This window comes from Podarcis tiliguerta, assembly GCF_965153285.1.
Source record: "Podarcis tiliguerta genome assembly, chromosome: 4".
Classification (NCBI taxonomy): Eukaryota; Metazoa; Chordata; class Lepidosauria; order Squamata; family Lacertidae; genus Podarcis; species Podarcis tiliguerta.
In genome coordinates, this window is record NC_139537.1 from 83,252,881 (window position 1) to 83,280,587 (window position 27,707).

General features: G+C 45.8%; 1 protein-coding gene and 1 long non-coding RNA gene across 2 annotated transcripts; one reads left to right on the forward strand and one right to left on the reverse strand.

The window, feature by feature from the left end:
* Positions 1 to 610: 610 nt before the first annotated feature.
* Positions 611 to 3,682, reverse strand: LOC310676316 (uncharacterized protein). Its single transcript, XM_083438145.1, has 10 exons — positions 3,396 to 3,682; positions 2,716 to 2,792; positions 2,302 to 2,333; positions 2,051 to 2,167; positions 1,843 to 1,922; positions 1,604 to 1,697; positions 1,414 to 1,497; positions 1,222 to 1,326; positions 1,042 to 1,093; positions 611 to 825 (listed from the first exon to the last, which is right to left on the reverse strand). Exons 1-10 carry the CDS (start codon positions 3,404 to 3,406, stop codon positions 800 to 802), a joined length of 678 nt encoding a protein of 225 aa, XP_083294271.1. The 5' UTR covers positions 3,407 to 3,682; the 3' UTR covers positions 611 to 799.
* A 215-nt stretch (positions 3,683 to 3,897) lies between these two features.
* On the forward strand, positions 3,898 to 27,503 carry LOC310676401. Its single transcript, XR_014510537.1, has 3 exons — positions 3,898 to 4,667; positions 12,914 to 13,022; positions 27,128 to 27,503. It is a non-coding gene; the product is annotated as an uncharacterized lncRNA (long non-coding RNA).
* Positions 27,504 to 27,707: the final 204 nt, after the last annotated feature.

Genomic DNA, 27,707 nt, shown 5'->3' on the forward strand with positions numbered 1-27,707 from the left:
CTGCAAATTTACTCCAGTCTTTGGTGAATCTGTGGTCTCGTAGGCCTCGGATCCTTCCTGTTAATTTATCAAGTTCTGCGTATTCCATTAACTTCATTCTCCATTCTTCCATTGACGGTAGTTCTTCTTGATAGGGGGCATCCTTGCCTTGTCCCCTTCTATACCTTACATTTTTCCTGTAATGGCATTATTTACAATCAGGTTTGCAGTTTGATCTGTATAAATTGCCTTAAGTCCTTTGATGAAAATGACTCCTAATTCCATTTCCCCCCTAATAACTTAATCATAAATGACCAAAACCAAAAAGAAATTCAATAGGGACTAATCTAAAGTTCTGTACTTTGGCAGGAAGAACCAGCTGCACCAATATAAGATGGGGGATACCTGGTTTGCTAGTAGTACATGGGGAAAGGACCTAGGGGTCTTAGTGGACCACAAGCTTAACATGAGTCAACCCGAGGAGTGATGCAGCAGCAAAAAATGCTCATGCTATTTTAGGCTGCAACAACAGAAAAGTGTCCAGATCAATGAAAGACAATAATACAATGAAATTCAAAACAGTAACAATTTATTGCACGTTTATTCAAAATCCATTAAAAACTTTTTCTTTCTTTCTTTCTTTCTTTCTTTCTTTCTTTCTTTCTTTCTTTCTTTCCTTCTTTTTTTCTTTCTTGTTCTGCCCAATCTCAGTCCATATTTCATGGCTGCTTAAATCTTCTGTTCCCCTCCTGATTCTCAGCGCCTCTTCTTCTGCCAGTCTTTGGCCAGTTGAGATATCCAAATAGAGCAAGGAGGAAAATCACAACTCTTCTATGATGATGTCATCTGGATGGAAAAGAATGAAAAAGAGAGAAAATCTGTTCAGTCCTCTTGGGCTTCTTGTAGCTGGAGTCAGTCTGGGTGCTGCCCTCCCAGGCCAGGTGGGAAAGGCCTGCCAGGCAGGGAGCAGGTCCTGCAGGACTCCCAGCAAGAAGACCTGGGAGGTGTGTCTTGGGCAAACAAGGGACAGGGAGTTCACTGTCCCCAAGGTGTGGGGCTTACCTTCTTTCAGATTATTTCTGAAGCAAGTCAGCTCCGGCCGAATCACTGTGTTCTGCAGAGGAAAGACAAATCTGAGTCAGTTGACATGAACCCCACCCTGGATGGGTGTAAGAGAAGCAGCCCCACCCAGGAAGGATGGAAGCAACCAAAGAACTGAATACAGGAAAGCAAAATACTTACTCTGAGGTTTGGGAATCTTCGTGAAAGGGCCAGCAGCAGGGATATACTGCTGGCCCCTAATTTCCTTTCATCTTCATTCCCCAAAAGGGCGTAATATCGGAGGTCCTGCGGGATGAAAGAAATGGGACAGTCAGTTGGGTAAGAGACAGCGGGGCAACCCTAAACCACTCCTGATGTTATTAGGATACTTACGGTAAGCAACTGGAGAAGGGTGCCTTTATTGGGGGCTTCTAGGAGGAGACCCCCCAGCAGGCTCTGGAATGGTCTCTTCAGTTCCTGTGGGAAAAGAGAGAAGAGAGGTTGAATGCTGCTGAGTTAAATTTTGTAAGAGTGTAAAAAGAAGAAAGAGCTGTGCAAAGAGAACTTAAAGCAGAGGACATACCTCTTTGTCTTCCTCTGCGCTCCCCAGAACTGCCTCTGCTGTTTTATGGAGGATTGCACTCACCATCGAGAGACTGAAGTGGGGTCTCATAAAACTGGAGAGAGAGAGGGAAGGGAGTTAGACACTGCCTCCTCCAAGTCTCCCTTGACCCTTATCCCTCCTGCCTGACTTGCCCACCCAAAGCTCCCCCTGGAGTTCTGTCCCCCTGCAGCCCCACCCACCCCAAAGATCCCACTCACCTCAATTGCAGGAGGGCCTCGAAGGCCAGGGCCAGGCTCAGGGGGCGATCCCTGAAGTACTCCAAGTGCCCAAGGATGTTCTAGAAGAGAGCAGAGGAGGAAAGTCAGCTCCTTCCAGGAGTCTCCAGAGGACGGCTCCAATCCCAAATGCCAGCCCCTCTCTGCCCCTCCCTCCCCATGGGGGTCCCTCACACCACCCATCACTCACCAGAATGGCTTTGGCCGTCTCCTCCTTGGAGTACTTCAGGGTTCGGAGCCCCCTGAGCCGAGCTGCCTGGCAGTCCTGGATGATGCCCAGAAGCTGCAACTGATCTTTGTCAAGCAGCTGAAAGGCAAAAGTCAGGCTGTCAGTTCCTTGTGGGGGGAGGGCTCCTCCACATCTGAAAGTGCAGAGTGGAGTGCAAGAGGGGGGCAGGTCTGAGGGATCCCCTCCCTGCTCTCGTTTTATCCAATACTCACCGCAACGGAAGGGATGTGGATTCCCAGCACATCTGCAAAGTGAAGGACATGGGGATTGGTGAGTTATTCCCTGAGCCCTTGCAAGGCTTTCCCAAGAGTTTTCTCCTGGATTCCAAGTCCTACTACAGGAGAAGGACACCCCAGGGCTTGGGGGCCAATCCTGCCCCCAGAACATGGCTCCCCAGGGAAGGTGCCCCTCCCGCTGACAACTGCCCCCCTGCCTTGCCCCGCAGCCCAGCCCCCTGATTCTCCCATCAGACCCCACAAAACGGGGTGGTTGCTGGGGGGGGGGGCGTGTTTTCCAGATGCTGTCGGTTGGATCCAGCCATCTGGCTCCGTGCATCTTTCTACTAGATGCCCCCCCCAGCCCATTCCTGCCCTCCTCCATCCCCAAAAGGCGGGCCACTTGCTCACCCGACACCGCAGGCTGCTCTAGGACTTCTAGGGGTGCCACCTTCTTGCAGCTGATCAGCCGCCTTAAGCGCCTGAACCTAGAAGAGATGAGCAGAGAGAGCGACTCAAAAGCTGGCAGCCCCAATTCGTGTGTGTGTGTGAGAGAGAGGAGCGGCGTCTGGCCCAATTCCTGCCTTCCATCTGCAGTTCTGCGACCTGAAAGGGCATCAGCAGAGCTGGAAAGAGGCAGCCCAGAGCACGAATGGCTGGCAGAGAGAGAAAGGAGGCCCCAAGTGCTATGGGTTCAAGAGTTCCAGCCCAAAGGAAAGACAAGCATTGCCAGCTGTTAAAGGGCTGCTCTGCCTTGTCTTCTTAGGACAGCCCTGCCCTTCCTTGGTGAGGGAGGAGACCCCTAGGAGGGTCCTCCAAGCATCAAGGTGTCCCAGAAGAGGAGCAGAACATGAGGAAGGGGGTGGAGTCTTCCTTGGAGCCAGAGAGACCCCCAGGAGAGATGCAAAATGGAGCCAGGCAGAGGTGTAGTGGTTGGAGGGCTGGACTGGGAGAACCTGGGATAGCAGGGTTCAAATCTCCACTCAGCCATGAAGCTCCCTGGTGGACCAGAGAGCTAAAGCTGTGGAGGGGACCCAGGACTCACACCCCGCCCCCAGGAGACCAAGAGAAAGCAAAGGAATGGTACTTACAGCCGGCACATCTTCTTGATGAAACCCCCCTCCCCTATCTAAGCTAACTACCTAGCTAAAATTCCCACCCAAGCCTAATCCCAAACTCTGATCCCACCCGCAACCCCAGCCCTAACTCTAAACCTAACCCCCACCCTAACCCTACGCTTACCCCTAACTATTTCTCTATAAACAAAAGAAATATGCACACAAATGTGCACAAATGCGCACAAATCTGCACAAATGAGCACAAATCTGCACAAATATGCAGAAACACACTCAAATGCGCACAAATGTGCACAAATATGCACAAACGCACAAAATGTGCACAAATGCACAAAATGCGCACAAATGCGCACAAATGTGCACAAATATGCAGGAACGCACACAAATGTGCACAAATGCGCACAAATATGCACAAATGTGCACAAATGTGCACAAATATGCACAAAAATAAAAAACAAAAACAAAAAACAAAAAATAAAAAAATAAAAAATAAAAAATAAAAAATAAAAGTGTTAAAATAAAAAAGGTAAAATAAAAAATAAAATAAAAATAAATAAAATAGAATAAAATAAAATGAATCAAATAAAAGTAATAAATAAAATAAAAAGAAAAATAGCAAGCAAACCTCTCCTCTTCTATAACCACCACCACCACTACCTCTCTCTCCTGACTCTCCTCACTAACCCACAATGGCCGCCTGGAAGTCAGAGGCTTTTAAGGGAAGAGCAAGAGATGTCACAAAGGAGGGCAGGTCCTTGTCACCATGGCAACCCCTCCACCTGGACCTGGCCCCTCCTGAGAGGTGATGCTTCTCTGTCAAAACTTTGAGGCACCTTCTGTTCCACCTGCAGCTGGGCTGTATCTTCTATCCACAGATTCACTCGGCATTTCACACCCTTCTTGCTGCAGCCCCATTTCCAAAGGAAGACCACCCCCACATCCTTCAAGGCAGGCTAGGGGTATCCATAGCGCAACATTGGACCATCTGCTTTGCATGCAGGCCTTCTGTCCTGGGAATGTCCCCCCCCCCCATTCGAAACCCTGGATAGCTGCTGCCAGTCAGTGCAGGCTAGTTGAAGAAGGATATTAAGCAGCTGGAAGGTGAGCAGAGGAGGGCGACCAGGATGATGAAGGGTCTGGAAACCAAGCCTGATGAGGAACAGTTGAGGCAGCCGGGTATGTTTAGCCTGGAGAAGAGGAGAGAGGAAAGCCATCTTCCATTATCTGAGGGCTGCAAGAGAGAGCAAGGTGAGATGTGCTGCCGCTGCAGTTTTGAAGAGTTAAAAGGTACATTTCCCTAGTTTGCCACATCCTAGTATATTGTAGGTTGCTTCCAGACAGGTTTTTATTGTGGGATTGGCACTGCTCTCGCATACACCCCCATGACATCAGCATCAAAATGCTGGGCTGTGTTTCATTCCTTTTATATTCAGTTTCGCAGTTTTCACAGAAAACCAGACAAGTAAAAAACAAAAAAACAATAACCCTGCTGCCAACGTCCCATTTGCCATTTCTGAATGGCCAGTTTACAATATTAAGTCCCCAGCTGGAAGCACCCACAGACATTTCCGTTGCCGCACAACTGGGCTGGGGATAGGGCAGGATGCAATCATATTGTGCATTTCAAATGTTTGTGCATAGCACTAGCAAAGGTGCAAGATCCTGCTGGTGGGTAAATACGTATCGGAAGGTATATGCTTGAGGGTTTCCTATAGACATCTAGCTGGCCACTGTGAGAACAGGATTCTGTTCCAGATAGGATTCAGCAGGGCTCTTCTCAGTGGTGTAGCTAGCCGCTCGGGTGCGGGGTGCAGTCGGTGCGTCCTGCAGCCGGGGGTGGGGCAAGCCACCCATGGAGCCAGGATGTGCTGTGTGGAGCCTCTCTGCTGCCTCCCCCTTGGCTGTAGGGCAGCTGAGGGAGATACAGAGGGTAGACGCAAGTCCCACGCTGCCGTTTCAGGCAGCGCAGAGCCTGCAGGCCCCCAAGCCACCATGTGACTCCCAGGAGAGATGTGTGGCTTGGGCACGCTGAAGGCCCTGAGGTAAGTTCTGGCCTCTGCAGTGTGGCATCCAGTACCAGCCACGTTTTGTTACGTTTCTTGACTGAACTAAAAAGGGGTTTTTAGTAACAACGGTACGAAGGAACATGGAAAAATGGAATGTTAACAGATGAAAACTTAAAGGCATAATATGTTAAGACCAAGATAAGGATAGGATAGAGGGAAAGGATTTGCTGAATAAATAAACTGAACTGGAATACAAAGAGGGGAGGTGTGGGGAGGTCCGGGAAGCAAGCAAATGCAAGATATATTATGAAAATTGAATTGTTTTTAATTGTTTTTCTTTATTACTTTTGTATTTTTCCTTTTTCTTATGTGAAAATCTTAATAAAATATTATAAAAAAAGAGAAAAATAAAAAGTTTCGTGAGCCCATTTTTTTTTCAAAAAAAGAAAAGAAAACCTCATTTTTTTCACCCTCCTCAGTGATGACACCTGGGGCAACCCCCACCCCCACCCCCTTCCTCCGCCACTGACTGAGACAGTTTATTATACCCATACAAAAGTGACCATATACTTTCAGAAATACTAACCAGTCCTTCTTTTGACTTTCAACTTTTGAGTCAGAAATTGAACATGACTAATGATTTGATGTCCTTGGTTGAAGGTAACCCCTACATGCTCAGATGTGATTTTCTCTTTCCTTACATAGTCTCGTGTTCAAAGTCTTTGAAAAGCTGACGTTAAATCTAAGTCCAATCCACGTCCTCATTTAGAATGCCGAATAAAACAAAGCCACTTCCTGCAAAAATCGGAAGGGACAGCTCTGTGGGAAACCCTGCTGGGATGAGCAGTTTATGATGTTGTGGATCTCAGCGGGCTGATTTCCAGCTCAGCTGGTGTTAAGCCCCCATCCCCAGCTCAGCTGAAGATATGCCAGCATAACTTGCTCATCCCAGCTCAGCCATAGCTCAGCTGGCTGAGTTGAAGTTGACGGAGCCATTTATGGTATAAGCCATGGGTAGGCAAACTAAGGCCCTGGGGCCAGATGTGGCCCAATCACCTTCTAAATCTGGCCTGCAGACAGTCCAGGAATCAGAGTGTTTTTACATGAGTAGAATGTGTCGTTTTATTTAAAATGCATCTCTGGGTTATTTGTGGGGCATAGGAATTTGTTCATTTTCTTCTTCAAAATATGGCCTGGCCCCCACAAGGTCTGAGGGACAATGGACTGGCTCCCTGCTGGAAAAGATTGCTGACCCCTGGTGTAAGCAGTGGTGTAATGGGGGGGGGGAGACTCAGGAGAGGTTGCACCGGGCCCAAAATTGCTAGGGGGCACAAAATTTCAACACCTGGCGCTGCCTGAATTCAGCCGCATGCTTCTGTTGTTGGGCTAGGTTGAAAATGGCTTCTCCATGCGAACCAGGAAGTGATCTCCAGGCAATGGAACAACTCTTTTTTTCTTATCTTGGTGGCTGTAAGCTCCTGGGTGATGCGGACGCTGTTAGACATTTAATGCGCATGCATACTCTGCCGGTTTCCCACCGTCCCACTCACCCCTCCATGCAGTCCCGGGCTCTGACAACCCACACTACGCCACTGGGTGTAAGTGCACCTAAAAGGGACATTCAGAAAGGAAGGAGATTTAGGCTGGATCCCAAGCCCCTTCTGCTCAGTCATGTGACCTGGCAACCCAACATAAAACACTATTTTAAAGGTTTCTTTCCCCTTTGCCATGCTTAGGCAGAGCAACAGCAGAAGCCCTGCTGTTGAATGTGTTCCAATGTGGTGTAACTTTACACCAGCTTGCTTTGTGCCAACCTTTTGCACATGGGATTGACATCCCCAGCATCCCCCATGCCTGTCAAGGGAGCTGACACATAGTACACTTTGCAGAGCAGAGAGAGAAGGCAACCCCTGCTAACTTGCAGTTAGTCCTTTTAAGGGACGCAGGTGGCGCTGTAGTCTAAACCACTGAGCCTCTTGGGCTTGCCGATCAGAAGGTTGGCGGTTCGAATCCCCGCAATGGAGTGAGCTCCCGTTGCTCTATCCCAGCACCTGCCAACCTAGCAGATCAAAAGCACGCCAGTGCAAGTAGATGAATAGGTGCCACTGTGGTGGGAAGGTAAATGGCGTTTCCGTGCACTCTGGTTTCCATCATGATGTTCTGTTGCTCCAGAAGCAATTTAGTCATGCTGGCCACGTGCCGCGAAAGCTGTCTGTGGACAAACGCCGGCTCCCTCGGCCTGAAAGCGAGATGAGCGCCGTAACCCCATAGTTGCCTTTGACTGGACTTAACCACCCAAGGGTCCTTTACCTTACCTTTACCTTTACCTAGTCCCTTTATTAATGAATCAGAACAGAAAACACATGGAGACTCGAGCGACATACTCCACCATAGCGAACAGCTTCTCAGACTGTCTTGCACCTCTGACTTCACTCCATTCCCTCTGTGTCAGGCCCTTCCCTCTGTCTATGGTGAGCTCTAAGGGACCCTCTCTGTCTCTGCTTGGCTCTCTGCTCTGTTATATGTCGCAAATGGGAGGAGCTGCCAGGCTGCCAGCAGAAACACTGTTCCGGGGAGCTCTGTAAAGCTGCTAAGTCTGACTCCTCTCTTTGCTCTGTGCTGGGGCACCTGCCTGTTTCCCCCTTTTCCTCATCCTCCAAGCTTCCAGTCTCTAGTACATCTCAGCTCTTCCCCTCCTCTGGGGTGCGTCCAGTTGCCCAGGATCCCGGATCCAAATTCTCTTTCTTTGCACTTTCCCTGAGAGGGCTCTCGGTCAGGAGGTTTTTACCACTCCACCTCACCTAGTCAGTCCCTGACAATGCCCTTAGCAATCCTCAATATATGGGTCAGGCCTCAATGCATAAGGATTTATTGCGGCTGTTTGCTTGGTCCTGGTGAAGGTACTCTACTTTTGCTTGGAGATAATTCTTCTGCTGAACCAATGCAGCCATCTGGAATTTTGAGTGTGTGTGTGGTTTATTACAAAACTCCATTTAAGCATTATGAAGTATTTGAATGCTGACATATTTAATAGCACCGGAGATGTTCTCCATGTGTTCATGATCTGCCTGTTGCCCTCAGACATCAGACCTTGAGGGAAGTACACTCTGGCCTCTGCCATTGGCCAGGGACCCAAGGGACCGAGGGAGGCCACAGCCCCTGCCTCCCAGGAAGAACGTTATGGCCGGAGGAAGACAAGTCTGTCCCCATCCATCAGGAAGCAATGAGTTTGTTTCCTCCTTGCCTGCCAGAAAGAACACTTGGCTCCAATTGCAGAGCAGAAGGGAAGTACACTATGGCCCCATCCATCAGCCAGGGGACGAAAGACTGCTGGGTCATTTTCAGACCCTCCATCCAAGCAAGACCACCAGGGCTGGAAGATCAGCCTGGTCCCAAACTGTATATAAATCCCTGTTTTTAGTTCACCACTTTGTTTCTGGCACTGTCAAACTGTTCTCCCTTTCCCCCTTCCATTCCCCTCCCCTTCTGCGTTTTCTCTTTTTAGATTTGTCAGCCTGCCTCTCCTTCTCCAAGCTTGGTTCTTATTTGGATGGGGTCACTGGAGACAGGTAACAGGTTTATCCCACTCCTCAGCTGAGTACGCTTTTGCTTTCTCACATGTAAGCAAAGAAGTGAGAACTACAAAGCGTGTTCTCCTTCATGGAGAGCACGTGTTGTGGTGGAGTCTAACAAGACATCCCACTGTTGCTGGGCGGGAAAGATAATAATAATAATAATAATAATAATAATAATAATAATAATAATAATAAAAAATTTTATTTATATCCCGCCCTCCCCAGCCGAAGCCGGGCTCAGGGCGGCTAACAACAATAAAACAGTACAGACGTACAGCACAAACAACAGTCTAAAATCATTCATTATAAAATTAATTAATTCAAGCCACTGGCAACCATTGGGCCAGAGCTCTGCGAAGATTTCCGAGGGAGGGAGTCAGGCTGTGCCCTGGCCAAAGGCCTGGTGGAACAGTTCTGTCTTGCAGGCCCTGCGGAAAGATGTCAAGTCCCGCAGGGCCCTGGTCTCTTGTGACAGAGTGTTCCACCAGATAAGTTGGCCACCATTGCAATTGGGCTCCTCCAATCGTTAGGGAGAATTTAATGTTGCCATTTTGTGATTGACAGCCATAAGCTTTATATTCCCTGCGTGCAGCATTGAGATTCCTCTTTTCGCTACGTGCATCGGATCACCCACCCACCCTCCCTATATTTAGGGTTGTTTGCTTGACCTTGCTATGCCTGTCATGGGGTCGTCTGCTTTGGGGGCAGGGGCCTGGTAGGAATTTTGTTCATTTGGCTGATCGGCTGGTGCCATTTGGTTTTTGCCTACTGCGCAGCAAATCGTCACAACTTATAAGGTTGCAGTTAGGCATTGGTTTTATGAATTGGTTGGTGGAGGGGCATGGATTGGCTGTGCCTGCCCCTCCAGTGCTGCTGCTGCAAGAGTATTCTGTTACAGGAATCCAGGGGCTTGCCATGCTTTTGTCCAAATCCTGTCAAGGGGCTAGGGCCACGCAAGAGCCCTTGGGAGCATTTGGGGAGAGGTGAGGCATGGTACCCAGCTCCATCTTTCTCCCCAAAATGTTTTCCCTTTCTGACTTTCGCGGGCGTGCGAATGTCAGTCTGTCCCCGTGTGGGGTCAGATAGTTGCAACCAATGCCTCAGCAACCACTCACATTTTTTGTATTTTAATAAAGTTGTGGCCAAAATTATGTCAAAAGCCTTAAACAAAAATTCTGTGTGAATTGTGTTTTATTTTGTGTGGCTTGGGAACCTCGACACGCAACACAATGTGAGGATGGCTGTTCAAAGTGCCAGTCAGCCGGCTGTTCCATTCCAGGATACTCCATTCCATTCCCTCTTTTCTAGGTTTCGTTTCAGTATTCGGTCACCACTGAGTATACCCAGCCCTCATTGGAATGATTTCGGTTCTTTCCCTTACCCTTTAGCTTTGGATGTGCAGCATTCCTGCGCTCATGGCATTGCAATGATTACAAGTCAGTTCCCACGGGGACAACGGTGAGGCTATATTCCTGATCGGGTTTGAAAATATTTATGCAAATCTGTTTTCCCAGAGCTGTACACAAGCTGCTCAACCTTGCAAGATTTGCTGGAGCTAACCAGAAAGAATAAGGTCAGAGCAAAATAATAATAATAATAAAATGTATTGAACATTTCAAGTTCCCTTCTAGAATGAACGCATACAACAGAAACTCTCGTATTTTCTTTTGAGAGACAGAGAGAAGTTTGTTCATTCTTGCTGGTGACTGAGCTCACTGCAGGAAGCCAGAAGCAGCTCTTGCTTGCCATTAACCCAATGGTGTTTTTCCCATATAAATAAATGGTTCCCATTCTTTCAGATCTGAAATAGGTAAAGTGATGTCCTTGGGGATACTGTCCTGTTGAGGGCATGGTGTGTGTATGTGTGTGTAAATTTGTCTCTGCGCAGAATGCACTGCACCCTCAGGGCTCTTTATGAATTGAAGGCTTTTCTCAAAACACACGTACCGACAATGACATCTTGCTAGTTAAAAAGAAAAAAGCATAGCCATGACACTGAACTCCAGTGTTAATGCTGCAGCTCAGGGAAAGCTCTTTACAAGAGAGAGAGAAAAATGCCTATGAATGGATCTTACCTGAGCTTGCTTATTGCTGCTTGCTCAGCACCTTAGGCAAATATTTGTTTTCTACTGTGGTACATATTTGGCATTGTTTGAGCTAACCCTTCTTTCAGAGTACATATAGTTTTGTAAAAATGCCAATACCTCGCTTCTGAAACACAGTTTATGCAATCTCGGAATGTCATTGCATGCTTGTTTTCCAGCAGGGATATTCATACTTTCATCACCTTATCAGTAGATCGTTAAGGAGAAATTTCTCCTGCGATTCTTTATGCCCCACAAGGTAGGCAGCGTGTCATAATCTTAAGTTGCTCAGATCACTAAGGCTGTGATCCTAAGCTTATGCACTACGAAGAAAAAGCATTCTACTTTGCTCAGGGCTGTTTCACAAATTACATGGTAGACAGTTCAAGTTGCCACACTGAGTTTATTCCCATCAGGGAAGAATAACTCAACAGAACCTGGGTGAGTGTACTTGTCTGTTACACATGTTTTCACAATATAAAATTACATCAGAACATCATCTTATATGGCCAGCAAAATGTGACCAACGATATTGCTATAGACCAAAGATGTTTCAACCCTAGAAGGGGTCTTCTCAAATGGTCAATATGCTTAAATATCAGTGTTGTCGCCAAATATGACTCTTAGCTAGTCTGTATAGACCTCATGGACTGGGCTAGCTTATCCATAGAAAATGTTCATGCCCTTTAATAGAGCTGAATGTATGTATGTTGTTAAGTAGCTTGCCCCATCATCTGTGATTCAGGGGTTTGCTCCAAGATGTTAGCTTTCAAAGGTCAGCCAGCAAACTTGCATTTTTAAATGTGCATGCCCTATCAAGAATACTGTACTCCAGAAACAGTGATGGTCATGGTTCCCCACCCCCACCCCCACCCCCAAATAATGTGCAAAACAGAAGCAAATGCCTTTCTAGTGCATGATAAAGTACATAAAATCTGTCATTTGGCCTGTTCTTCTGAGGCAATGGATCCCTGCAGAATTGTCTCTATGGCCACAGGATTTCCTGCTGCTGCCCAGATGTGCCACAAATTCCCTGTTGGGTTTGGGATGTTTTTTTACATTAATTAAGGACATACGAAGTAGCATCTGCTCAGTATAGCCTATGTACGCTAGCCTTCCCAAAACTTGTGCTGTCAGATGCTTTTAGAATACAGTTCCTATCACCCTTGACCATTAATCATGCATTCCCTCCCTCCCACCCCTCTGTGCAGCCCTGGGCACTGGTAACCCATGCTATGCCACTGGGCAAAAGGTTGGGGAAGGCTAGTAAATGCTAATTCCCTAGTGCTGATTCCCTGAGTGTGGATCAGTGCCACCATCCACATCTGTAGGGCTGAGTGAACCCAAAGGTTAATTACCAAAAGAGACAAAGAGAACCCTTAGCAGGGAGAGGGGGACACCCAAACAGCCCAATAAGGATGAACATTCAGAGTTGTTCTACAAGATGCTGGCTGAGAATTGGATTGTGGGGTGGGGTGGGGAGATGGAAAATCAGGGCAGAGAGAGATTTTAATATAGAGTGTCCTGGTTGGTTATATTTTGCTCCAGATCTTACAGAAGGGTGACATGGATATTTTTTAAAATAAATAAATAGTAAATCCTCAGGGCATTGCATAACAATCCCTGCTTAAGCCTCAAAGTGTTTTGTTTGATCACTGGATGTGCTCGAGTCAAATAAAAGTTACAATATGGCAATGTGGTCAGTAAATGCTGAATCAGGGATTCCAGCCCCATCTTTCTCTCTTTTTTTCCAAGGGCAAAATCTGAATATATTTCATGTAAAGGAGTTGAGCTTTGGGGATTATTTATAGGGAATCTACTGAAATATGTATAAGATCCTAATATAGCAATTATATTTTGTCTGCTAGGATGTGGTCAACCACAACTTCTGCCTTGAACTCCAAGCCAACCCTCATGCTAAAGCCATCAGAGAACGTCTATAGCTGGATGAATTTGTGGTAAATATGTGAAGAAAAGGTAGGTCACCTCCAAAGCAATTCAACATCATGCTGCCATTCATCTGGTAAAGTGGTTGGCTGCATATATCCAAAGGGCATATGTCAAAGTCAAAATTCACAAACACTTTGAAATTGCATAGCTCTGAATATGCTGCTTCCGTCCTTAAATGCAAGTGTGGAGAACTAGTCAGCTTATTATATATTTGGATAATGAGACACTTGGGCTTCCAGTGAAAGAGATGTAACCCCAAACTTGCTCCTTTAGAGGGAATTCAACCCCACCCAGAACAGGTAACTTGCCAGGTATTAGAAGAGGCCTCACATTAACTTGAGACAAAATTAACATGGAAAACACACTTCCATTGGTAATCATAATTATGCCCAAGAAAAAAATTACATATCCTCCAAGTGTCCCTATTTTCCAGGAATGTCCTTGATTTAGAGAAGCCATCCCAGTTTCAGATTTGATCCCAGAATGTCCCACTTTTCCTTAGGATGTGGCTATTTTCATTGGAGAACTGTTGGAGGGTATGGAGTTATCCGACTCCCGAGCCATCTGAAAGCAATCCTGTATAATAAAGTAGAAATCAGCCCTAAAACTTGCTCCGACCATAATGCTGTGAAGATGGAAATGAAATTGACACCAACTGGTTCCTTTAGATGGAGAATGAATGATGCCCTGTTTCGAAGTGAGGAAGTGACCAAGAAGGCCCAAAAAACTCTGAGAGACTATTTTGAGATAAACATGAATACTACAGTGGAAAAAAAGAGTAATTTGGGATGCAAGTAAGGCGGTCATGAGAGGTTTTTTTGATACAACAGAATGCAATTAAGAAAAGAACACAAAATGAGAAAAAAGAATGAAAGCAATCCTGTATAGGGAAGGTTTCTTTTTAATGCTTTCTTATGTCTTTATATATGTTGGAAGCTGCCCAGAGTGTCTGGAGCAACCCAGTAAGGTGTGTGGGGTATAAAAAGTAAATTATGGAATGGGACGTCCCTATTTTCAGTGGAGAAATGTTGGAGGGTATGAAATTAAAGTTTGATTTACTTGTAAAACTCCGTTAATAGAAACCTACCAATTTACCGCAGTAGAGGAATTTCAGAATCAGTTTAGACTGAGTCTACACAACTTGGAACCCAATGGCTATCAACTGAGTCCGGCCTCCATGTTTCCAGCTAGAAGAAAATAGGAATAAATAAGAGATTGCCTATGGGACAGGCTCAGCTTTATGGCCAGTTTACAAGGTATGCAAATTTGGCTTCAACTGTTGTGTGCAATTTCTGCACAGAGCACCAACAATACCTTCTATTGTTTTGCTGAGGGCTCTGCATTTCATCTTTGACCAGGTGCTTGACTATATTAACAGTTGCGTTTCTATAGTGAAGTATCAGTGCCTGAGGGAATATATATATATATATATATATATATATATATCAGTGTCACTTGCAAACACATGGAAAGAAAGATGAAGAACTGCATAGTCCTCCAACTTTCTCCCAATGGATTTGCTCCAGGTAGTTTTCGATACAATCAAACATTTGTGCAAAACAGTGAGTAATCTGAGCACAGTTCTACCCATAGACAGATCTGATGCTATCATGTTGTCCATCAATAAATTATGTCGTATTTGTTCATCAGAGACTAGCCTACCAAGCCCAGGGACGAATGCTTTTGAGTCCTGACTTCAACTGAAATGCCTGTCTCTGTCAATTACGAATCTATCTTGCAAGCAGGGATGAAATAAATCAGGACGGGTGTCAAGAAAACTGTCTCAGGTCACATTCACCTTTCTGGTGCCAAAGAAACGCCCTCTGTTCCCATCTTTAAACATAAGGCAACACCCCAAAACCACCGGGATGAAAATGCAGGAATTGGCGCACGTATTCCTAGCTGGAATAACCCACATGTCCACACATGTTTCTCCTTTGCAATACAACAATCAACATACTTGAAATTCCACAGGTCAGCTGGTTATGGGAGAGTGTGGGAACTGGAGTCAGCATCGCTTACATCTCCTATTCCATCCAACGTGCAAATCAGCGGGGTTTCAGCTGTTTAAAAACAAGGCTGCATAGGGCTGCGGAGATCACCATAACTGTTGGACTAGCAACAGCCATCGACGAAGATGGAAAAGCCTAGCATCACCTTCCATTCACTGTCAATGTATTAATACTGTCTTGACTTGTGGTTTGGAGTTGGGTGACACAGATATGCAGAGAACACCCAGCTCTCTCTCTCTCTCTCTCTTTCATCTAAACCATGAGTAGTGGTGGAGGCCCCAAATGGGCGTCCGGAGTCGGCTAACTTGGGTGGGATTAAGGCTAACAAAATAATCAAGATCAAGACAGGTGCTGTTGGTGAATTGCTTGGAAGTGGTATTTGACCTGTTCTGGACAAGGTTACACTGCTGCTTGAGGATTAGGTCAGAAGTAGCTTGCCAGATTGCCAGATTGTTAGCTTCCGGGCAGGTGGGTAGCTGTTGTTCACTGGGAGACAGGGGTGAGATGGTGGGAAGGTCAATATAGTGCAGTTGCACCAACAAGATTGACTCTGCTAGGGCGTTTCATTATGCCAGCCTCCCTGCACGACGCCCCTCCCAGAAATTCACCTTCTTCTCACATGTCCTTCTCAGGGTAATCCTACATTTGAGTGGTGTGTTTGTGCAGAGGTGAATTGTGCAGAGTGGTACTGGCTCACTTGCACTGGGTGTGGAGTCTCTGGGGTGCTACTGGGAAGGCCACAACTATGATTTAGAATAGAGTGGCAAAGGGGTGCCAAATTTTGGTGTTGCATAGGGTCAACATACGTCCAGGAAGACCCAGACATGCCCTCTTTTGGGGGGCCAACATGCCCATTTGAGTGGATTTTTACATTTTAAGGGAAATGTTTCGGGTTTGGGGCATATGGCTTGAGTGGCTGTCAGGGACTGGACTGAAGGGGACCAGATTGAGGAGGAATGGTGGAGATCATCCCCCCTTCTCCTGAAGCTTCCATGGAAGAGGAAGGCAGTATCGAATTACAGCAGGCTTCTTCAGCCTTGGCCCTCCAGATGTTTTTGAGACTACAATTCCCATCATCCCTGAGCATTGGTCCTGCTAGCTAGGGATCATGGGAGTTGTAGGCCAAAAACATCTGGAGGGCCGAGGTTGAGGAAGCCTGAATTACAGCATGGTTTGAGGGAGGTCACAGCTCAGAGACAGCTGAACAGAAGAGTTGGGAGGTGCTGGGAGAAGAGAAGGGGGAGACAGAGGCAGAGCAGCCAGCTGACACGTTATCACTGGAGAGTGTTTCTGGTTCCCCTTCTCCCAGAACCTGGTGTTCGTTGAGAGTGCAAGAGCAAAGGACTCAGAGACAATTAGCCTCTGGCGGCCACCATAAGGGGAACTGCTATAGCTAGGAAGAGTGGTAGGAGGAGTTCAGTTGGAGCAACGCCATTAACGGCAGATAAACTCCATTCCTTTGTCTCTCACAGTGACGACTGAATAAACTTACTAGTAAGAATGCTTCTTTGTTTTTCTCTGCTGCTTGCTGCCACCAGGGGAGGGATAGAATTCCTCCAAAGCCTGACAGAGCCTTGGGCTTGGGCTGAGACGCAAGCAGCTCGGGTGTGGGCACGGGCTGCTGTTCATGCCATGGCCTCTGCCAGCCCAAGCCGGGGAAAGAGGGGCATGGGCATGGCAGCGGTGGCCCTGCATGCCTTCACCCACACACCTTATTCCCCAGCTCGGGCTGGCTGTGGCTCAGGCTGTCCTCTTTTTTGCTCTTCAAGGTATGGCAACCTTAGAAGAAGTAGAAGAAGAGTTTGGATTTGATATCCCGCCTTTCACTCCCTTTAAGGAGTCTCAAAGCGGCTAACATTCTCCTTTCCCTTCCTCCCCCACAACAAACACTCTGTGAGGTGAGTGGGGCTGAGAGACTTCAGAGAAGTGTGACTGGCCCAAGGTCACCCAGCAGCTGCATGTGGAGGAGCGGAGACACGAACCCGGTTCCCCAGATTACGAGCCTACCGCTCTTAACCACTACACCACACTGGTTGTGCAGGGCGCTGGTTAAATGTGAGACCCCAAAATCTGCCATTGGTGTGTGTGTGTGTAAAACAAGTCAGCAGCCACCAAAGAGAGATGATCCATTCAGGAATAGAATGGGGTGAAGGGCTCAGTCCCAACTCCCCTATATGCGTGATAGGCCACCAGACTGAGCATGTGTTATACAGACCAATCCCTCCATGGGGATTTCCTCTTTTGGGCCTTGCCAAATGCACACATGGTATCCATTTGAGTCTGCAGTTCCTGGTGCAGCTAGGGAACTGAGCACATATGGACATAACTGGATCAGGGGAATGGGAGGGATTCGACACGTGTACTATGCTTATGCCAGGATGCAAAGAGTGTGCAGTCAAAAACCCTGGAAAATAGGCTTTTTAAAGGATTTTCAGTTCAACGGAAATGCTGTCAATGCCTTGTAAACATTGAAAACTAAGCTAAAACTCAAACCGCTCCGCTTCGTACTGGAGGGGCACTTATCAATTACATATGCAAACAGAAAATGTTTTCCACTGAAACAGGCTTCTAAATGAGCTTCTGTGTCTAGCTGAAAATGAAATCTTTGTAGGTTTTCAGATCTACTGGAGTGAACTGAAATTTTCTGTTCTAATTCATGAAGTCTTTAAAAACCTTGCTCTTAACTTATCAAAATACTTTTAAATATCTGTGGGTCAGTTCCACTAACATGAGAACAGAGGCTTCCATTTCCTTACCTCCCTCATTGTGTTTACAGAGAATGCAGTGTAAACTGTGTATGCGTGTAGTTTGTGTATATGGAGAGAGGAAGAGGCCATCTACAAGTTTGCAATTTACCAGAGTTTAGTCTATGAAGAATGAGCTATAAACAAAGACGGCCAAAGGCCACTTGCTTTGGCCAAGAATGCTTGGGTTTCTGGCTATATTGTTTTCTTGGCCTTCAAGCTTTGTTCTTGCAACATCCCCGCCCTCCTCCAAATAGATGCTCAAACCAAAAATTCTGCACTAGTGCCTCTTTATTAGCTATAGCCCCATGTAACATGATCTCTCAATTTATACTCAGAATGAGCATGTTTGTCCAACCAGTTTTCTGATGCATGTATTGCCCAGGGAGGCACATTATGTGACCCATGAGAACAGCAAAAGAACCAGACTGTACAATGCTGATGGGATAAAATCCAGGCCAAATCTTTATTGACAGCAGCAGGCAGGGCAAGGGTTGGCATGGCATAGGGTCCCAGGATCAGGTGATCATTCCACAAGCCCCACGTTGATGGAATGGATCTGCCCCAAACCTGTTCCATGGGAGTTGGCCAGTGTTGAACCTTGCTGTGGTGTAAACTGAGCAAGCAAAGTCTCACTGCGTGACCAGGGTGCAGATTCCTACCAGGCAGATATCCCAGCACTGAGCTTCAGTCAATCCTCCCTTTAGGCACCTTATGGGGGCTCCTCTCTACCAGCGACATTCAATTCCCAAGAGAATGCGATCTACTCCCGGGGGAAAAAACCCTAAAAAACTAGCAGTGATATACTGGGGGTGGGGGGCAAAGCCAAACTTCTTGAGCTTTTTTTAGGGGGCAAGCCAAACTTCTTGAGCACTTTTTTTTTGGGGGGGGGCATACTTCTGATGCTGCTTGGGGGGAACATGTCATAAATCGCTTACCAGGTAGTAAACCCAATAGTGATAACTCCGTCTTCCGTATTGGCAATCGTGCGTGAGTGACAGACAGAGCGAGGGGGCCAGGCCAGCTGCTCTTTCCCCCCTGCGGAGGAAAGTCAGCACACGATCAACCACGATCAACCGCTATCACCAGGGATCGACCTGTCAATTACGGTCGAGCAGTTGGACACCCCTGCCCTATACTATGTTGATCTGCCCAATACCATTTCTGCCCTCATACAAACTACATTCTTCTGCCTAACAAAGTAAGGCCATAATGTCACTGAGGGAAAGGTGGAAAAAGAGCCAATCCGGTTGAGAGAGGAAAAAATTATTTCTGGCCCTATTAACCAGCGCCCCATAATTTCTCAGTAAAGTCTCTAACCTGAGAGTGGGTGGGCAGGAATCTCTCAAGGCAAAATGGCCTTGACCTCATCCCTTTGCAAGGGCTCGTGGGAAAGCTTTTTTGCCTCTGTCCAGCCCTGTGGATTCCATTCCACCAGCATCAGGTGAATGGAATGATGTACTGATGCTGGAGCCATGCCAACTCCTACCCTACCTGCTGCGGTCAATAAAGATTTCATTCCAACTCCTGGTGTTCTGCCAGCTCATTTGCTGTTCTTCTGGGTCACATATTACTCCTGTCAGGGCAAACACTTTCCCTTCCTGAAGACTGTCCTGTATTTAATAAAATGTGAGAGAGTGGGACTAAAGCGTAAACCTGCCATTTGGTTACTCACTGTTTCTTAAGGTTCAAGAATGAGGGACTGGTGTATGCTAGCCAAATTGGTCAACTTTAAATTTCTGTAGGATTCCCTTGTATATCTTCTCTTTCTCTCAGAAATTCAGCCAAAGTAGAACCCTGTTAACTTCCATTCACTTCCATGGTAGACTAAAGCACATGCTTCATTCCATGCTACTGAAATCTGTGGGACTCCAACATGCTTTATTTTGACTAACTCGTACCCTATACACTTTAAGCCAGTCCTTTATTCTGTGGCATTTTGCCATTTGGAAAATACTTCCTCAAATATCGTAAATAATATATCAAAACAGGAAAGCCTGTTCCTTATTTGGTGCCATTTCCCTTTCTTCAAAAGCGTTTACCTTACGGCTACATATGTAGACTCTGCATTTGATGGCTTCCAAGATATTTTGGGGGGAGAAATCTCAAAATAACATAATATGCATTTTTTAAAACATCTGCTGCAGCTGATGTCTTGCGGGGGAACCAATATGTTAACTTGCCCTCTGGTCAATGAGTTCTTAGTGTGCTAAAGAATAATACAGCAGCAGATGTACAATAAGAGCCGGGAGGCTGGAACATTTGGACTTTCGCCTTGTTCGTGGTAAAAGGAAACTAACAGAGGCTGTGTAAATACAACTCACCCTGCGTGGCTCCAATAGAAAGAATATTGTTGTTTTGCCTTTCAAATCATCAACGTAGTCTCTCTCTCTCTCTCTCTCTCACACACACACACACACACTGTATTATGATGTTGGCATCATCTCCATTGAAAAAGTAGACCTCTTCTTCTATGGGAGCAGGTATTTGAGGTCCCTTCTTGCTGCATCACTGTGTTTGCTCACCATTTTAACATATTAGCTAGTGCTTGATTAACTTGAAACATTATTGCTCAGGACCACCTCTTCCCATATGAACCTACCTGGACACTGAGATCATCTTCTGAGGCCCTCCTTCGTGTGCCTCCTCCTCAAGAGGTCTGGAAGGTGGCAACACAAGAACGCGTCTTTTATGCAGTAGCGCCCTGTTTTTCTGCTTTGTAACACTTCGTATATTTCTCGGATCTTGATATTTCTGATCTGTTACTGATAATGATTAGATCTTATTGGTCTGTTGCCCTAGATGTGATTTAACATTTGCGCTTTCGTTTTTGAAATGTAAAACTTTTTAAAAGGTAACAACTAAGATAATATAAGAAGAACTGAGGCTGCCTCCACACCTTACACACAACTGTTTGTTTCTTACCCTTCCTTCTTATAATACTTCATGTGGCATTATTCAGTTTCGCTTTTACACAAGAGCCAAGTTCTCCCATTCATCAAGATAATGTTTATATTCTTCCTGTCCCATTTGTCAGTGTTGGGTCATTCTGCATTGATCGAGGGGTCGAGATAACCTGAAAGTGTGTTTGCACGCACAATGTGAAGCGCTCTCTCCAAATGCTCGGACCAGATTTATCTAGCCCTCCCCCACTTTCCTCTGGGAAGAATTAATGGAAACAGGAAATCTGCAAACATTTAAAATGGATATATGAGATTATTGAAAAAATGCCCTTCCTACAAATAGAGCTTTTAAAAGAAAAATAATCTGTAGTGTTTGGGACTAGTATGAAGTTAACTCAAGCCACATTTCAAAATAGTGCATATGATGTATATAACTCTCTTTAACTTTGTATTAATATAGGCCTTGGGAGTAGTAATGAGAGATGCTTTGAGGCTGGCACTAGATGCTCTGTCGGATGACCAACGTATGGGGTATGTAACCACCTTGGGCAGTTCCAGCAGGTGGCAGGCTGTGACCTGCATAGGAAAGTGATGAGGCTTGCTCAAAATGGCAGAATACCTGGCAATTTTTATACAGTGGTGCCTCGCAAGACGAAAAGAATCCATTCCGCGAGTCTCTTCGTCTTGCGGTTTTTTCCGTCTTGCGAAGCAAGCCCATTAGCGGATTAGCGCTATTAGCGCTATTAGCGGTTTAGTGGCTATTAGCGGCTATTAAGGGATTAGCAGCTATTAAGGGATTAGCGGCTATTAAGGGATTAGCGGATTAGCTGCTAAAAGGCTATTAGCGGCTTAGTGGATCAGCTGATAAGCGGCTTAGATCAGCTGTCAAGCGGCTTAGCATCAGCTGTCAAGCAGCTTAGAGAACAGCTGTTAAGCGGCTTAGGGGCTGGGGAAAAAGGGGGGGAGGGGCAAACCCCCCGCAGAACTCGCAAGACATTTTCGTCTTGCGAAGCAAGCCCATAGCAAATTCGTTTTGCGAAGCACCTCCAAAACGGAAAACCCTTTCGTCTAGCGGGTTTTCCGTCTTGCGAGGCATTCGTCTTATGGGGCACCACTGTAATGGAATCACTGACATTTTGCTAGTGATTTAGTATCACTGTAGGTTTCTTAGTTGCCACAGAGCTACTATTCCCAGAGTTCCCTGTAAAGAAGGATGAACTGTTCAACCAATCTGGGAGCTGCAGCTCTGGGACAGGAATACAGTGGTACCTCGGGTTAAGTACTTAATTCGTTCCGGAGGTCCGTACTTAACCTGAAACTGTTCTTAACCTGAAGCACCGCTTTAGCTAATGGGGCCTCCCGCTGCCGCCGTGCCGCCGGAGCACGATTTCTGTTCTCATCCTGAAGCAAAGTTCTTAACCTGAAGCACTATTTCTGGGTTAGCGGAGTCTGTAACCTGAAGCGTATGTAACCTGAAGCGTATGTAACCCAAGGTACCACTGTAAGGTCTACCAGTGACACTTAGCACCCTTAAACTACAGCTACCAAGATTTTGGGGGGAAGCCATGCTGTTTAAATAGGGCTGTCACATGTATGGGTTTTTGTGGACACTTCTGGGAATCAGGCCGCAAAATGGCGTCCGGGCGGATTTTTGCCGAATCAGCAAAATGTCCAGAAAAACCCAGACATATAGCAAGGAGGGCAATTAAATAATTTTAAAAAGCTTCAAAATTCCCCCCAAAAGCCCAAAACTTAATTTATGGGGGGAGATGTTCCCCAAAAAAGCTCAGCAACCGGATTTTCACTTTGGGGAAAATGGCAACCCTAGAATATATGCTCTCTGAACGTGGTCTTACAGTTGTAGTAGTAATAATGATTTGTTGAGTTGGAATCCTAAATGAATAGCTATAGTGGAGAAAGCAAGAATCAGGTTCATTATTGTGAAAAATGCTGTCAGGCTCCCCGCACCCCCAAAAGTCTGTCACAAGATGTCTGCAACTAGTTTGAAAAGCCATCTACTCCAGAAACAAATTTACTCCATTATCAACTGTCATTATTTGTAAGCAAAACTGAATTTTAATGGAGTGAATACTCTGAAATAATTGGATGACCAAGTTCAACAGTCCACATTATATAACCGTCCCATAAGCATTGTACACCAACAGTTTCCAAAGAATCCAAGAGAAATAGCTGACTGAAAAAAAAATAGAATTCCCCAGGTCCATGCAGAGGCATATTTCAGTCCATAAGAATGCAACCCCAGTTCAAGACGTATCTGAAATCATCTTTCTGACTTAAAAAAAGATCACTATCAACTGTTACATTATCCTTTATTCAGCAGAATGTTGAGAGCTGTGCTTTTCACACCAATAATATTTTTGAACACAAAATATATATCAACATTGTTTCTTCTAAAGAGCTCTTATCAAACCATATAAGTCTTAGGAAGATTACCTATTCCTAGAACTGCCTTAATTTTGTTTCTTCTTCATTTTACACATTTAAAATGCCCAACCAAAGAAAATGAATGTGTATGCTGTAGATTTTCATAGTGGATTCAGCCACCCTGCTATTTCATTTTTCTCATGGCTTTCCAGATGTTGCTTTTGCTCAGCTAATAGCTCCGCTATGCTTAATTGAGGTTTTAGTATTACCAAAATGGCCTCTGATTGGCTTTATTGTCTGTTGCATTTCTGGTCTGTTGACTGTAATAAAACTGATGGTGATTTCCTGTAGATAGTAGAAAGCAATATAAATAATTGTACAGTTGTTAAGAATGGGTAGGAAGTACATTCGCTCTAAGCAGCAATATAAATTCCGCCATAAGGGGGCAAACCGACGGCAAGATCTGCTGGGATAAGCAGTTTAGGATGCAGAGGATTTCTGGCTCGGTTGGTTGATTCCCAGTTTAGCAGGTGTTAGGTCCCCAACTCCTCTTCAGCTCATATATGCCAGCTTAGCTTGCTACATAGATGCTGGCTGAGCCATGGCCAATGTAAATCTTCAGAAATGTGCATTGTGGGATGAGGACCAGGGTGGGGTGGGGCTTAGGCTCGATCCTAAGCCCTTTCAGTGTTGTCACATGACCTGGCAACCTGTCAGGCAGCAGAGGAACCATCCCTCTTGGCAGGTTGCCAGGAATAGATAAGACAAGGAAAAGTCCTTACCATCTGCTTTTTATTCAATATTCACAGAGAGAGGCTTGGAAATGCAGCCTCTTGGAAGAATCGTGTCCTGAGTAAATCTCTACCCCACCCCCCACCCCTCTGCTTCATTCATCAACAGCACCACCACCCGTACGGTTGCTGCTTAGGGCCATCTGTCCCCGAGCTCTCCTACTTTTAAGGCTTGCCGGGTTCTGGGAGATGGTGGGTCTGGAATGCTTTCTAGTGATAATGTGTCAGCCAGCCTCCCCCTCCTCCTCTCCCATTATTTCCCAGCTTTCTCCCTCATCTTCCCCTGAGCTGTGATCTGCCACAAACCACTGCTGTAATTCTGAACTGTCTTCTTCTTCTCTGGAAGGGTCAGGCTAGGGAAGTGGTCTCCACCATTCCTCCTCTGGCATAGAACACGATTTTAAAGGCTTCTGTCATACCCTCCAACATTTCTCCAATGAAAATAGGGAGTTCCTATTCTATAAGACTAAGAAAAACAATATTTTTATTATTTTTGCCCTGCCCATCTGACTGCATTGCTGCAGCCACTCTGGGTGGCTTCCAACATATATAAAACCATAGTAAAACATTAAACAGGGAGACGGGTGGCGCTGTGGGTTAAAGTGCCTAGGGCTTGCCGATCGAAAGGTCGGCGGTTCGAATCCCCGCAGCAGGGTGCGCTCCCGCTGTTTGGTCCCAGCGCCTGCCAACCTAGTAGTTCGAAAGCACCCCTGGGTGCAAGTAGATAAATAGGGACCGCTTACTAACGGGAAGGTAAACGGCGTTTCCGTGTGCGGCTCTGGCTCGCCAGAGCAGCGATGTCATGCTGGCCACGTGACCCGGAAGTGTCTTCGGACAGTGCTGATCCTTGGCCACTTTGAGTGAGATGGGCGCACAACCCTAGAGTCTGTCAAGACTGGCCCGTACGGGCAGGGGTACCTTTACCTTTAAAACATTAAACACTTAAACAAAAAACCCTTCCCTATACAGGGCTGCCTGTATAGATGTCTTCTAAAAGTTGTATAGTTACTTATCTCCTTGGCTTGGGAATCAAATAACTCCATACCCTCCAACATTTCTCCGATGAAAATAGAGTTGCTCTAAGGAAAAGTGGGACATTCTGGGATCAAATCAGAAACTAAGATGGCTTCTGTAAATCCAGGACTTGAAAATAGGGCCATTTGGTGGGGTCTGTTGCTTTCCCTCTGTCTTTTACTCTGTTATCACCAGTTTGGGCAGTGCTTTCCTTCTGGGTGAAGATAGAGGAAAAGTAGGTGTTGAGCAGTTCCGCCTTTTCTCTGTCACTTAATGGCATGTTTCCATTTTCCCCATGCACATGTTAGGTAAGATGTTAATCTGCAGCTACTAAGTGCACATAAAAGTAGAAGAAAGGGCACAAAAGGGAACACACACTCCTTCATTTATCATATGCGAGCCGGTACCTTTTTCACCAGATAATCCTCAAGGCAAGAAATAGAACATTTGTTTAAAAAGTTATGTGGATAAAATAAAATAAAAAATTGCCACTTCAGTCAAAATAGAAAAACAGAACAGGACTGAGCACTTGCCATTTTATTTTGTCTCTGGTTACGAAGTGCTGGAAACAGCTAGAGCTAAATATTATGGCAGATGAAAATCTGTTGCCCCTTCTATCGCTGTTGTCTTTCCCCTGCAAACATCTAGGGGGACTCAAAGCACAAACTGACATTGTACTGTGAGGTTTGCCTTCCTCTAATTCCTTGGCTGTCCTCCAGGCTTCACTGTCTGGCGCATGGCACTCTCCCCAAGCCACACCCCTACTAGTCCTGCCTTATGCTTTCATTGAGGTTTTATTTTATTTTATTTTGACTGGCTGGAATGTATTCTTGACCTCTGATAATGTTTCTGGCTCATCTGAACGGAAGATAGAGAGGAATGTGCGAGAGCACAAAGGTGAACTACGGGCTCCTCGCTTCATCCACTTTTGCTTCTGTCATCTGACCCTCGTAAAGTTGCCAAAAAAATGAATAATGCCCTCTGTCTGAAAAATATTCCCAATACTGTTATGCTGCATGCATCGTTTCCAGCTGCTCTAGGGAAGACAACTACATACTTGCAGTAGGCAAACATTTGCCATAGCATCTAATGTCACCATTATTGGTTGTTTTTGTTCCCCCTTCTGTTGAGACATGGGTCATTCCCTTTAATTTTGCTGAGGAAGTAGACACCTCAGTTTACAACACTTCCAGACTGAATCTGGCCAAGCCCAAAGTATTTTTTCACCACCGAAAGGGCAATAAGTAGGTTATTAAATACATTATTTGTGTGGGGAGGGGGGGGGAGAAGCAGGTGTGAAGTTTGTCGATTTTGCTGTAAACATGAACATGAAGAGTGCTGTTCTGAAGAAGGGAGGATAGGAACAGAAAAGATGCAGCCCATTCAATCAAATTATCTCATTTTAGCTTGTAGCTTAATTCTCTGCCACAAGAAAACAAAGTTTTGACTTGGCAATGGCTGAATCTCAGCAGGACAACGTGGAAAAGTATTTGATAGTATAGCTCTCCGATTCCCTTCCACAGAAATTGAAAGAGTATGATTTGCGCCATTAGTTATGACATTTTCAGACTTTGTCTGGCATGATCCATCCCCTCCCTTTTAGGAAAGGAAAGCCATTCATAAATTCTTTTGCAGTGTTTTGTGTGTGTGTGATGGAATGGCCGTTTCTAATTCCGAATGACTTCTGAAAAGCGGTTTCTCCAGCTCTGGTCTTTTTCCTAATCTTGCATGTAGTCAGCTAATTACTAGTCAGAGTCAAGAGCATTCAGCAATAGGACCTTTCCCAGGCTCTGACTTGCACTCCCCCCCCCGCCACCATGTAACACGGCCAGTCTATCAGCTGTTCGCTGGATATTGAACAACAGCTGCCATCCACAGCAAACATCCGGCTTCTACTGAGTGCCATAAAGGGCCAATTGACAGGCGCAAGCTTCAGAATGCAGAGGAATGCATCCACAATTACAGTGTCATTCTTAAGGGTATAATAGTTCTAGCAGAAACAGAAAAAAGAGGGTAGGTTGACCACCCATATGAACAGGACTGTTGGGACTGTAGGTCAGGGGAAGAGCATAGACTCTGCATGCAAAACTCCTTTTCTGGCAACTCCACGTAGGGCTGAGAGACTTTGACCTGAAATTTAGGAGAGTGCTTCCGGGTTCTGTCCTGGGCCCGTTGTTGTTCAACGTCTTTATAAACGACAAATGCTATTCTAGGCTACACCAACACAAGTATAGTGTCCAGATCAAGGGAAGTAATAGTACCATTCTCTTCTGCCTTGGTCAGACCAGAACTGGAATACAGTGTCCAATCCTTGGCACCACAATTAAAGAAGGATGCTGGCAAGCTGGAATGTGTGCAGAGGAGGGCAATCAAGATGATCTGGAAACCAAGCCTTATGAGGAACGGTTGAAGGAGCTGGGTATGTTTAGCCTGGAAAAGAGGAGACTGAGAGGAGATATAATAGCCAACCTCAAATATCTCAAACTTGTTTTCTCCTGCTCTGGAGGGCAGGACTACTTGAACCAATGGCTTCATTTAGCATTTGAAAAATGAAAGAGAGAAACAGAAATTGGTGGAAAGTTTGGTCAAAGCCACTCAAAGAGCTTCATGGATGAGTGTCTTCCTGGACCATATTCAAAATCTGCTCCATTGCACCTCATCTATCTGTCTGTCTGTCCGTCTGTCTGTCTGTCTGCAGTGATCTTATATGCCATTTTGATCCCAAAGTCACAGGATGCCTTTTCTAAACCAATGTGGTTTAGATCTAGCACCAGGGAGTGTTACGTGAGCCTTCACTTAAATACTTCACAATGTTTAATTCCCATGTTTGTAGAGACACAAACACTCCTTAGTGACAGAATTA